The 13,809-nt window shown below is 36.1% G+C and overlaps 1 protein-coding gene across 6 annotated transcripts in view; it reads left to right on the top strand.

Moving 5' to 3' along the window:
- Positions 1-13,809, top strand: part of SMAD2 (SMAD family member 2) — a 107,249-nt gene that overhangs the window by 45,182 nt on the left and 48,258 nt on the right. For all 6 annotated transcript variants that reach the window (XM_079942157.1, XM_079942159.1, XM_079942156.1 and 3 more), the window contains one exon: positions 13,510-13,599. In XM_079942157.1, the coding sequence (XP_079798283.1) occupies positions 13,510-13,599 (90 nt within the window). The remainder of the gene's footprint in view (positions 1-13,509; positions 13,600-13,809) is intronic.

The following is a 13,809-nucleotide window of genomic DNA, read 5'->3' on the forward strand; positions in this document are numbered from 1 at the left end:
TATTCTTAGATGAAAAAAAGCTTTAATGGTTTTGCTGATAATTATTGTAAAAGTGATTACAGGGCAATTCTATAAGGATTTCTTCCAGGTTTACTACAAAGTCATCTGGTTAGTCCAGCGGTCAACTAATATACTATATGCCATTTTTTTTTTTTTGGCAGTTTAGTGTCCTGATGATTTTAATAGCTGTTCCAGCCTCTTTTTTCCCAGATTTTTAAAATTCAGTCTATGTAAGCAAGAAAGTTTCACAGTTGATAATCTGCCTTTAAGAAATTGTGTTTCATGCAGAGGATTGGACTTTGCATGGTATTCTAACATGGACATGCTTGCTCATCTGTCTGTGAATTGATGCAGGGACAGCATCGTAGATGACTTACGGTCTATTACATCTTATTTCAACATAAATTGATAATCTATGCTAATTGCATTGATGAACAATATCAAATTTTTATCAGGCAGGTAGAATTTATCTGAGACCAATTTTGTTTTTAACCAATTAGCATGGTATTTTTTAAAACTAAAGAGTTTTTAGACTGTCCTAAAGTCAGATAGTCAAATTTAGGAGATGTTGAGCTAATGTGTATGGGATAGTGCTATCACTGTAGTTAATTTTGTAATTAATAAAGTCTAATACTTTCTTTAGGATATGTGGATTTCACCTAGCAGGTATTTTTATGAGTTTAATGTTTTCAGACCCATCCTTCTCTTCCTTACTACTTGTCAACAGCTTGGTGTTGTGCAGGTTGATACGTTTCACGTTCAAGTAACGTGTAGACATTTCTTGTGGACTTCTCTTAATGTTGTTTAAATGCTTATACATTTATTTATTTATGTTTGGTTGCGTTGGGTCTTCATTGCTGCTCACGGGCTTTCTCTAGTTGTGGCGAGCGGGGGCTACTCTTAGTTGCGTTGCGCGGGCTTCTTCTTGTGGTGGCTTCTCTTGTTGCGGTAGGCGCACGGGCTTCAGTAGTTGTGGCACGTGGGCTCAGTAGTTGTGGCTCGTGGGCTCTAAAGCGCAGGCTCATTAGTTGTGGCTCACGGGCTTAGTTGCTCCACGGCACGTGGGATCTTCCTGGACCAGGGCTTGAACCCATATCCCCTGCGTTTGCAGGCGGATTCTTAACCACTGTGCCACCAGGGAAGCCCTGTTTAAATGTTTAGAAACATAATTTAGTGTAAACTTATGCTTATCAAAAGGTTGATTTATACTGAGTTCTATAACCAAGAAAATTCTAACATCAAGTTAATGATTTGTTAATTTTGATTTTCTGTTTCCATTGTGATTGTGCTGCTGAATGACTAAGGATCTTTTGAGGCCAGCATACTACCATGTGCCCTGTGTTGCTAAATTCTCTACCTCTTTTCTCTAAGCCTACTATGAAACATAATTTATTTAGCACATCCTGATATCATTTGGCCTTTTTGGGGTGATCTCATCATTTACATGTTAAGTCAATCTCTCTACTTACCTTTGGTGCTGAGGTGATTGTCAAACCCAGATCCAGACCCAGACACCGAGATGATGCAGGCGAACAAGACTAGTGCTTACCAGGTTATCCAGAATATGTGTTTAGAAGATTTATGTAAAGTTACTATTTACTCAGAATAAAAATGTAACTTAAAAAATTATTGTAGGAACCAAACAGACCCTTGAGAGTACTATATTTGAGGTGCCCAGGGATCCCCAGGTTTTAGTCACAGAAATGCTGATGTAGGTGGTGAGAAAGTAAAAGCTCAGAAAGCTCTTGGTGGAGTGGAGAGCATTGTTGGACAAGAGTGGGCTGGAATCCTGGCCCTGCCACTTGTTAGGAATCTGACCTTGGTGAGATTGTTTTACTATCCCTCTGAGGCTCGGTTTCCTCAAATTGAAAGTGAGATAATAATGCACAGCTTGCAGGTGATTATAAGGTCCATAATATATTTAAAGTCTTACCTAGTACCTGACATGTAGCAGCTAATTTATGAAGATAATTGCTATTACATATTTCATTGGTTTTAAGGTGCACATTTTTTCACTTTGGGGTGCATCATATAAATAAATTTTGAAGTTTTTCCTTTTAAGTTTAACACAAGATAATGTTGCATTTTAGATTTATTGAAATAAGGAATGTGCAAAAGACTTTTATAAAATAGTTGTTACAATCAGTGCTATTTCTCTAACATTTTTCCTGGGTTTGTTTCTTTTAATATCTTTTAGGAACTGTACATACTTGCAGTTGTAACTTGCCACTCCTTGTGAACAAACTGAAAACCTGAGAGATCCATTTTCCCCACTGTTGTTTAATGTATTATGATTTAGTGTGCCTAGGAACATTGTGGTCCAGTTTTTATGCTATAAAAATATTAATTTAGTCACCAGATACCTTGCTTGCTAGGTGGTAGGTATACAAAGACCTTTGGGAGCTCAAGGTCTTATGGGGATTATTTTCCCCATAAATAAAAACTTTGGTTAGTAAGAATCTTTAAGGAAGAGGGAATGATTAAAACCACCTGATTTAAATCCCCTAGACTGGGCTTCCCTGGTGGCACAGTGGTTGAGAGTCTGCCTGCCGATGCAGGGGACACGGGTTCGTGCCCCGGGCCGGGAAGATCCCACATGCCGCGGAGCGGCTGGGCCCATGAGCCAAGGCCGCTGAGCCTGCGCGTCCGGAGCCTGTGCTCCGCAACGGGAGAGGCCACAACAGTGAGAGGGCTGCGTGCCGCAAAAAAAAAAAAAAAAAAAAATCCCTTAGACTACTAGGTCTTAAAAATTGACCTGATTTGCTAGGTATACCTAAAAAAATTAGTAATTAAGTCAAAAGGTGGCTAGGAAGGGGCTGTTGACATAAATACATGTGCAAGAAAATGGGTACCAAAGGCCCATGTTATATAGAGAGGACATTTTGCTAGAAGAGAATAAACAGGGCTCAGGCTGGCATTTTATTACCTCCTTTAGTGATGCCCAGAGTGAGCTGAAATGACGCAGAATAGGAAATAACAATCTGTACTTCTTAATTATCTAAGGTTAGAAGCATATCTTTTAATAGAAATGTCAAGACAACTTGACTTACATTTTATTCTGTGGCAGTATTATTTTGTTTGATTTGTTTAATTTGATAAAAGGCAATACATTCACATGGTTTAAAAATCTGTATATGTTTTATGTGTACATGCATACATAAAAACAACAAACAAACATCGAAAAATTTACCCTTCCCTCCCTCTCTCCACCTCAAGTAACTCCTGTTCATGGTGTGTGTGTGTGTGTGTGTCCGTCCCCATATGCATGTGCAAATACTTAAAGTTTTAATTGTCCTTTTTTACACAGAGAGTAGCTTACTAAAATATTGTACATTTTTTTTCACTTAATTTATATTTTAGAGCTCTTTCCTTATCAGTTCTTAGGGAACTTTATCGTATACTAAATAAACATATGAATTTTTTTTGTTGCTACTTTCCATTTTGATTATTATTTCATTGTCTGAAGTTCTTCTTTTTCCTTGTTTGTATTTTTAGGTAAAATTTTCAAATGGTAAAGTACACAAATCATAATGCTTGGTAGGATTAGATCTGACAAATGCATATACAGTGTATCAAGATACAGAACATTTCAATCACCCAGAAAGTTCTTTCATCCTCTTTCCCCCGAGAGGCAACCACTGTTGAAATTTTTTTCACTTCCAGTTTGTTTTGCCCCTTCTAGAACTTTATGTAAATGGAATCATTCAGTATCTAGTCTTTCATGTTCAGCTTCTCTTGGTCAACTAAATATTTATGAGATTCGTCCATGTTGTGTGTTCTTCTTTTTCCAGATGTTTTGCTTTTCAAGATCTTTTGCATTTCCATATATGTATTAGATCAGCTTGTCAGTTGCTATAAAAATACCTTGCTGAAATCATGATTGTAATGGATTTGAAAAAATAGAGCAAATATTATTAGGGAATTAGGGAAAATGGACATCTTGAGTCATTTAATCTAATATATTGTATTCCTTTATATACTTAGGCTTATTTAATATCTTTCAGCAAGATTTTTAGTTGTTAGTAAACAGGTCTTACACATCTTGCATTAATTAAACCTTTTGTCTAAGTATTTTATGTTTTTGACACCATTGTAAATGGAATTTAAATTTTTAATTTTCAAATAGTTTATTGCTGTAATAGAAATATAATGGATTTTTATAAGTTGCCATTAAATCCTACAACATTGCTAAATTCACTAATTAGTTCTAGAAGTTGCTTCAGAGACTTTCTGTGTAAACAATTATGTCATTGTTCAGAAAAAGGGTTTTTATTCCTGCTTTATTGATTATTGACATATGAAAAATATAAGTTTAAGGTATACAGTGTGATGATTTGATACACATATATATTACAGAATGATTACCACAATTAAGTTAGTTAACACGTCCATCCCCTCACATAATTACCTTTTCGTATGTGTGTGGTGGTAACTTTTAAGATCTACTTTCTTAACTTTCATATATATGATACAGTACAGCCATACCTTGGAGATATTGTGGGCTTGTTCCAGACCTCACAATAGGACAAATATCTCAATAAAGTGAATCACTAGGAATTTTTAGCTTTCCCGTCTATACAAAAAGTTACGTTTATGCTATGCTGTAGTCTGTTAAGTGTGCAATAGCATTATATCTTAAAAAATAAAAACAGTGTACATACCTTAATTTAAAAATACTTTATTGCTTAAAAAAAAAAATGCTAGCCATCATCTTAGCCTTTACTGAATAGTAGTCTTTTTGCTGACGGAGAGTCTTGCCTCGATGTTCCTGGCTTCTGACTGATCAGAGTGGTGGTCCTGAAGCTTGGAGCAGCTGTGGCAATTTCTTAAAATAGGACAGCACTGCAGTTTGCCACATCGATTGACTCTTCTTTTCACGAACAATTTCTCTGTAGCATGCAATGCTATTTAATAGCATTTTACCCACAGTAGAACTTCTTTCAAAATTGGAGTCAGTCCTCTCAAACCCTGCTGCTGCTTTATCAACTAAGTTTATGTCATATTCTAAATCCTTTGTTGTCATTTCAAAAACCTTCACCATATCTTCACCAGGAGTAGATTCCATCTCAGGAAACCACTTTTTCTGCTCATCCATCAGAAGCAAATCCTTATCCGTGAAAGTCTTGTGAGATGGCAACAATTCAGTCCCGTCTTCAGGCTTCAATTCTGGCTGTTTCCACCACATCTGCAGTTACTTCCTCCACTGGAGTCTTGAACCCTCAAAGTCATCCACGAGGGTTGGAATCAAATTCTTCCAAACTCCTGTGAATGTTCTTAATGGCAGCTAGAATGGTGAATTCTTTCCAGAAGGTTTTCAGTGGACTTTGCCCAGATCATCAGAGGAATCACTATCTATGGCAGCTACAGCCTTACGAAATGTATTTCGCAAATGATGAGACTTGAAAGTCAAAATTACCCCTTGATCCATGGGCTGCAGAATGGATGTTGTGTTAGCAGCCATGATAACAACATTAATATTGTTGTACCTCTCCATCATTGCTCTTGGGTGACCAGGTGCCTTGTCAGTGAGCAGTAAAAATTTGAAAGGAATCTTTTTTCCGAGCAGTAAGTCTCAACAGTGGGCTTAAGTTATTCAGTAAACTATGTTGTAATGCAGGCTTTGTCATCCAGGCTTTGTTGTTCCATTTATAGATCATGGGCAGAGTTGATTTAGCATAATTCTTAAGGACCCTAGGACCCTAGAATGGTAAATGAGCATTGGCTTTAAAGTCACCAACTGCATTAGTCCCTAATGAGAGAGTCATTAGGAGAGTCAGCCTATCCTTTAAAGCTTTGGAGCTAGGCATTGACTTCTCTCTAGCTATGAAGGTCTAGATGGCATCTTTTTCCCATATAAGGCTGTTTTGTCTACACTGAAAGTCTGTTGGTTAGTGTAGCCACATTCATTAGTTACCTTAGCTAGATCTTCTAGATACCTTGGTGTCACTTTTACAGCAGCACCTTCACCTTGCACGTTGATGTTACAGAGATGACTCATCTCTTTCCTTAAACCTCATGAACGAACCTCTGCTAGCTTCAAACTTTTCTTGTGCTATTTTCTCACCTCCTTTAGCCTTCACAGAGTTGAAGAAAGGGCCTTGTTTTGGATTAGGCTTTGGCTTAAGGGAGTGTTGTGGCTGGTGATTCGTATCAGCAGTAAGGCTGTTTTTGCCTTTTTTTTTTTTAAATCATTTTTGTGTTCACAGGAGTAGCACTTTTAGTTTCCTTCAAGAACTTTTCTTTTGCATCCACAATTTGGCTTACTGTTTGGTGCAAGTGGCTTAGGTTTTGGCCTGTCTGGGATTTCAACATAACATTCTTCGTTATGCTTCATCATTTCTAACTTTTGATTTAAAGTGAGAAATGTGCGAATCTTCCTTTCACTAGAACACATAGAGGCCATTATTGGGTTATTAATTAGCCTAATTTCAATATTGTTTTGTCTCGGGATGGGGAGGTGGTGGGGGCAGAGATGGCTGGTAGGTGGAGCAGTCAGAACACATACAGCATCTTAGATGGGTGTGATTCATGGTTCTCCCAAACAATTGCAATAGTAACATCAAAGATCACAGATCACTATAAAAAATATGATAATAATGAAAAAGTCTGAAATATTGTGAGAATTACCAAAATGTGACATAGAGGCATGGAGTGAGCAAATTCTGTTGGAAAAATGGCACCAGGAGATTTTGCTTGACTCAGGGCAAATCTTCAATTTGTAAAAACAAACAAACAAACCCAAATACACAATATCTGTGAAGCACAATAAAATGAGGTATACCTGTATTGTTAATTATAGTCACCATGTTGTACGTTAGATCCCCAGAACTTTTAGTTCATCTTTTGACCTACATCTCCCCATTTCCCCCATACCCCTGACAACCACCATTCTACTTTATATTTCTTTGAGTTTGGCTGTAAAAAAGCAGTTTTATTTCTTCTCTTTCTAATATTCTTTCTTTTTCTCGCCACTGGCTACGACCTCCAGTACAGTGTTAATTAGAACTATATCATTGTTGACTAAAATTAAGTCATTAATTTAAAATATTTCTTCTTTCTAATATAAACATATAAACATTTAAGCAATAGCCTTTAGCCCCCCTTTCCCCAATTTTTTATATTGTGGAGTCCTTATCATATAAAGTATTTTCTACTTTATTTTGTCATTTCTTCTTTAACCCATGGGTTACTTAGATGTATGTTGTTAATTTCCAAATATTTGGGACTTTTCTAAGTATCTTTCAATCATTGATTTTTAATTTAATTCACTTATGGCCAAAGAACATAATCTATAGGATTTCAGAGTTTTAAAATTAACTGTCCTCAGCATGTGGTCTCTCGTATTTTTTTTAACCAAGAACGTCACAATATGTAACTCAGAAGTAAACTCAGTTTAGATCTCTGTAGATTATTCATTCATTAACGTTCAGTTGATACCTAATAATGCAAACCATTTGTCTGAAATAGTTCATTGATCTTAGATCATTGCCCGTTGACTCCAGATAATTATTGATCAGTTTCTCTTGGATCCCGGTGTTAAATAGAGGTGCCTCAGGCCTAAAGGGAAGGCAGAGGTAGTAGTACTCTTGTCTCACTCTTATTCTGTGCTTCTGTTTAATGCCTACAGTAAGCATGGAGCCTTTCTACTTTTATCTGTTTTATATAAAGGAATTCCCCATAAAGTTCACTCATTTATCAAGTATTTTTTGAGTCACTGTTATTGTGCTAGATCCTATCTTGTCCTTTGACTTTGTTCAAAAAACACTGACTATACCATAGGATCCATGGATGACTTCTCATTACATGCCATTCTTTTTTAAATACATAATGATGAAAACTGATAGAGTTCCCTTGGGAGGTCTTGAACTACATGTCCCCATACACAAAGACTAGAAGGGAAGAGAAAATTGTCCTAAGTTTGGTCTGGTTTTTTGAGTGATGTAATTTGAAAGCCATTTCTGGGAAGAAATTAGCATTTCTAGAAAAATTTAGGCAGTTTTCTAGCCTCTTCTAAAGAACCAGGCACCCACCCACCCACCCACCAGCTGATTGTCAGGCACTGTTTTGCTCTCTTTTAAATATTCCATGTGCACTTGAAGAGGATTCTATAAATGTCAGTTAGAAGGTGGTTGATAGTATTGTGCAGCTCTTCTATGATACATAGATTTTTTTTTCTTTGTAGTGTGACTGTCCAAAGAGTTACTGAGATTACTCTGATGGCTGATTTGTTCATTTCTTCCTTTAGATCTGTCGGTTTTTGCTTCATGTATTTTGAAACTGTATTTTTAAATGCTTACAGGATTGTTAATGTCTTCTGATGAATTGTCCCTCTTAATGTCTCTTTTTACTTTGGTAATATTCTTAGACTTGAAGTCTTATTTCTGGTACTATGCTTTATTAAACTTATTGCTTGTATGAACTTTGTATTTCCACTTTTGTATTTTCAGCCCATCCATATATTATGTTTAAAGTACATCTTTTTTTGTAGACATTTTGCATCCTGTATTCATTCTGACAAGTCTCCGGCTTATTGGAGTATGTGGTGTATTTATGTATAACATTATCGTTGATGGGTTGGACTTACTCTTTGTTTTACTCTTTACTCTGTTTTCGGTTATCTGTTTTTTGTTCTTTTCTCCTTTCTTTCCTTTGGGCTTATTTTTTAGTATTTCATTTTAGTTTGCTATATGCTCTTTAGTTACTCTCTTTTGCCCTTTGTGTGTGTGAGGGGGAGTTGCTTTCACAGCGACAATATGCATCTTTAGCTTTGCAATAATGTAGTGGTTTTTAAACACCTCCTGTTGCTTCTGCTGCCATTGTCATAAATTACACTACATGCTTTTAGAGTTACAGTCTTTTTCTGTAGTTGGTCATATCCTTTTTGTAGAAATTAAGAGACGAACAGAATATTGTCTTTCATATTTACTTACATACCTATACTTGCTAGTTTTTTAAAAAATTTCCCCCTGATTTAGAGTTTCCATCTGTTGTCATTTCTCTTTATCCTGAAGAATTTTCCTTTAGGCATTTCTTTGTGCAGAGTCCGCTAGAAGTCTCTCAGTTTTTGTTTATCTGAACACATTTTTGTTTTGACTTCTTTTATGAAGGATACTTTTGTTGATTATAGATTTTAGCTTGAGGGTTTTGTTTTTTCCTTGCAGCTCTTTAAAGCTGCTGTTCCATTATCTCCTGGCTTCCACTGTTTCTGATGAGAAATTGCTATTCACGTCTTTATGCCTTTACATGTATAGATTGCTCTGGTTTGGCTGCTGTCAAAATTAAACAAAACTGCACGTTGTTGGTTAAAAGTGGTAAAAACAGATTTTATTCAGTAACCATTCCAGCAGGGGTAAGATCTGAGCCCAATTTCCGATTTGCACAGAGGTGACTGGGAGAATGAGGGAGTAGCAAGGGGTTAATGAGTGGGGTCTGGAACAGAGTCAGGGAAGTGAAAAATTACCCAAAAAGTGGGTACGAGGTTTGGTCAGTGTCCATGTGATTTAGGCCATCTGTGTCTGCTAAATGGCATTTATCGGAAGTTAGACTTCTGCCTTCCCTCAGAGGGCAGACTGGAAGATGGAGACCCCATTTTTCCTGGTGATTGGTTACATTTCAAAGGAATGGTTTTCAGGTCCTCCACTTCTGAGTTGTAGGAGTCATGTGTACATTTCAAAGAGACAGGAAGGATTTACAGTTGTAAGCTTTTTAAATAGATGCACTGGGAAAAGGAGGTCAGGGGCCTATGGACCAGTATTGGCTGGAACAAATGGTTAATTCTTTTGGCAGCCTTGAGCTTTTCCAGGCAGGAGCTCAGTAGGGTCTGGGTCACACCAGGGACGAGGCCTTAGGTTGCTAGAAACCATGTTAGAGTTTGGTCAAGTCTCTAACTGCAGGGGTTTGGATGGAGTCCTTTGTGCCAAGTTTTTATGCTTCTCACCAGCTTAAAGATTTTCTTTTCATCTTTTGTTTTTAGGAGTTTGACAGTGATATTCCCAATATGTTTTTGGTTGGTTCTTTTGTATTTAAACTGCTTGGTATTCACTGAGTTTCTTGGAAGTTTAAGTTTAGTTTTTCACTGAAGTTGAAGATTTTTCAGCCATTATTAATTAAAAATTTTTTTCTTGTTCTTGCTTCCCCTCTTTCTGGGACTGCACATGTTACTGAGACTGTTTATTTTGTTATTCAGTCTTTTATTTCAGTTCTGATTAGATAACTTCTATTGATCCATCTTCAAATTCACCAACTCTTCTGTCTTCTCCAACCATCAGGTTAATTTTTAATTTCTGATTTTGTAATTTTCAGTTCTAGAGTTTTCATTTAATTTGTTTCTATATTTTCCATTACTCAGCTGAGATTCCCATCTGTTCATTAAGTCCACGAACATATTCATAATAGTTACTTTAAAATTCTTGTCTGTTAATTCATCTTGGGGGTCTGTTTTTACTGGGGGTAACATTTTCTTATTTCTTCTCATGTTTAGTATTCTGTGATTTTTATACTGGATATTTGGGACAAAATATTTTAGAGACTAAATTCTCTTATCTTTCTCTGAAGAATGTTGATTTTTGTTCTAACAGATAGTTTTGGGTGACCTCAGAGTCCAAACTGCCTCTGAGAAAAGAAACAGCTGAAATCTCAGCTTAGTTCTTTCAGACTTTTAAGCACTGGTTTTCAGCAGGCCTCTGCAGTCTCTCCCACATGCATAGTTTAAGGGTCTGGGCAGAGTTCATACCCCTATTCAGATTTTTTTTTCCCTTCGTGGCTTCCGTCATTATGGGATTTCCCTCTTCTCTTTCCAGCAGCCCCAAATCCACCCTCTGATTCTGCAGGTCCTTAAAACTGCTGTTTTCTGCTTAAGGTCTAGTTGCCCTGGGTAGCTTACACTGTGGGGTGCCTTTGGATATAGAGCCACACAAATGCAGCTCGCATCCAGTGCAGTTCCCCCCTTACAAAGGCTGACTTCCCTTCAATTTGTATCTGTTTTTGGTCTCTCTCCACTGTTATCAAATAGTTGATTTTATTATATTTTCAAATAGTTAATTTTATTATATTTTGTTCAGAGACTCTCATTTTTATCCAAAGGAAGATTTCCCTGATTGAGGCTACTCTACTGGCAGAATCTCTGTTCTGTTTTGTTTGTGTATTCTTTTGTTAATTGCATACTATTTCCATTACTGAGGATTTATAATGTGTTTCAGGATCTGGTAATGGCCAGTTTCTTCTTTGTCAGAGTTTTCCTGGTCATTCTTGTTTATTTTGATACATTATATCTCAGGTAATTTTATCAGGGTCTTAAACAATTTTTTAAAATTTTTATTGAGTGCATCAGATATATAAATTTGACAGAACTGATATCGCTATGATATCTTCCTGTCTAGGAAGATGTATGTTTTTCTCTTTGCTCAGTTGATTTTTGTGTTCTTTAGTAATAATTAAAATATTTCTTGGTGTAGTTTTGACACATTTATAATTACATTTATTCTAGGTGCTTTGTATATTTTGTTATAAATTGATTCTTTGAAAAATTTTCATATATAAACAAGGAAATATTTTACTTGATAGAAGCAAATTTATTATTTTTAAATAAACTTTCCAATTTGTGTGAGAGAGATTATAATGATCAGTAGAACTGAGGCTTAAATATACCTTGTGATGGCAGTGGGAAAGTGGCCGAGCTAGAGTTGGGATTTAGGTCTTTCTGCCTCTAAATCCATTGCCTGTTTTTAACAACTACTGCTTATTGTTCTCTGATACATTTCAAGGCTTGAATAAAGCACAACTTAAGCTCTTCATGACCTGTTACATTTTGGTTCTCATGTCAGTTCCAGAGTTAACTTGAGTGAAATGTTCATTTTAGTCTCATAAGAGCAGAATAGCCTCATTATCTACTCTTTTATCAATCATTTTCCTCAAATTATTTTCAAAGAGAGAAGAGTAAGATGCATACTGTTCCTTCTGAGGTTTAAAATTTGGATTCATGAGACTCTAGAATTTAGTTGATTTTATTGTTTTAAACTACATGGTGCTGTATGTTTCCAGTAGATATTTGATAAATACCCGAATTAAAGGACCATTTATGTGATGGTTGTTTAGTCAGTACACCTTTGGGAAAAAAGGAAAGGTCTGAATTATCCTCCAGTTTGGTTTTTTCTGACTTTTGTCGTCTGAGAAGTGGAAGTTAGAAGCCTAAAAACCAAGAGAATCTGTAAAATGTCTCAGAAAGCTGCTGGAAAGTGTCTGAAAATGTATTTTTAAAAACCACCCAGTATTATACTTACTGTAGCCTCCAAAGCACGGCGTGAAATGTTTCTGCAGCCCAGTGACTGTGCAGAAGGCCCTGTAGCCCTGAAGCCCTGAAGCCCTGAAGCCCTGCAGCCCACTTGATGTGTTGTCCAGCCACAGGAAGACAGCACTTTTCACCAGTGCCCTTTGAAATGCTGATTGAGTTAGCTCATTAGCAAAGTATACATCTGGAATTTAACCAGTTGTTTGTTTAATTTGATTTTCAAAAGTTGTTTTGAAATATTTCTTTCTCTTCCTTTAAATTTTGATGATTTTGTAATATGTAAGAAATGGAATAGAGTTTCAGAAATTATCTTTTGACTCTAATTTTAAAAGTATGACTTAGTTATAACTGAGACCCCTTTGGCTGTCATTAGTTCCATTCCAGACTGTTTTTAAGCACCTGTTCTTTTCTCCTTTTCTTCTCTTCTCCCACAGATGAAGTGGTAGCAGGGAAAATAGGCAGACTTATCTCTGGGCTGCCCTTGTTCTGGAAAGAAATGTGGAAGAAAAATTTTGAGATCTTTCTGGTGTATGCCTTTCAGGTGTATTAATGAGAAAAACTAGATAGAGCAACTTTGTCATATTCATACTATCTTTTATGAATTTTGTCCTTTCACGTATCTTTAGTCCTCATAGCAATTTCTTAAAACTTTTAAGGTAGTATGCTGCACTAGAATGACTTCAAAATCCATTTCCGTGTCCTTTACAGTAATAAGAGAGCAATAATAATTTTCAGTAAAACTGAATATATATGTATCTCAAACAAATAACCTGGAAATCTTAACTGTGGGTATATGTCTATTTCAATTGGAATTTTACCTATATTAAAAATACTAGTTGACATCCATTTTTAGATAAGTTTTTTTAAAAAACTGGGTTATAAAATGAAGCACTGTTAGTAAGGCTAATGGCATAGGATCCTTTGTTGTGAGTAGAAGAAATTGGAAAAGGCATAGGTATTGATTTCATTAAGCTAGAGAGCATTGGTGTTCACATTTTAAAAACATAATCATAACTTATCTGGAGTCACATGTTCCATTTTATTGGCTTCCTTCATATAGAAAATATAGAAACCAGCACTAAATGCCTGTGAAAAAGTGAAGCAATGTATATTTTCTGGGTGAAGGAAGTATTCTGTACATTTTCCATGTTTTACATCATGGTAATTTGAATAACCATGCTTCCATGTTCACATCAATTTTTTGTTTTTCAATTTATGCACAGCACTTGCTCTGAAATTTGGGGACTGAGTACACCAAATACGATAGATCAGTGGGATACAACAGGCCTTTACAGCTTCTCTGAACAAACCAGGTGAATATTCTGCCCTCTATCGAATCCTAGAGATCTTGTGGGAGGGAGGGTGTTTTGTAAAGACCTATAGTGGGTTGCTTAGTATAATTTTGCCTTGGATGTTTCCTTAATGTAAAATAAGGCATGGCATTTAAAATAACTGCTTGCCAGTATTAAAAATATATTAAATGTTTCAGCTGATGTTTTATCAATGAAATTCTAGTTTTGAAT

The sequence above is a fragment of the Stenella coeruleoalba genome (genome assembly GCF_951394435.1).
Source record: "Stenella coeruleoalba genome assembly, chromosome: 14".
Taxonomy (NCBI): Eukaryota; Metazoa; Chordata; class Mammalia; order Artiodactyla; family Delphinidae; genus Stenella; species Stenella coeruleoalba.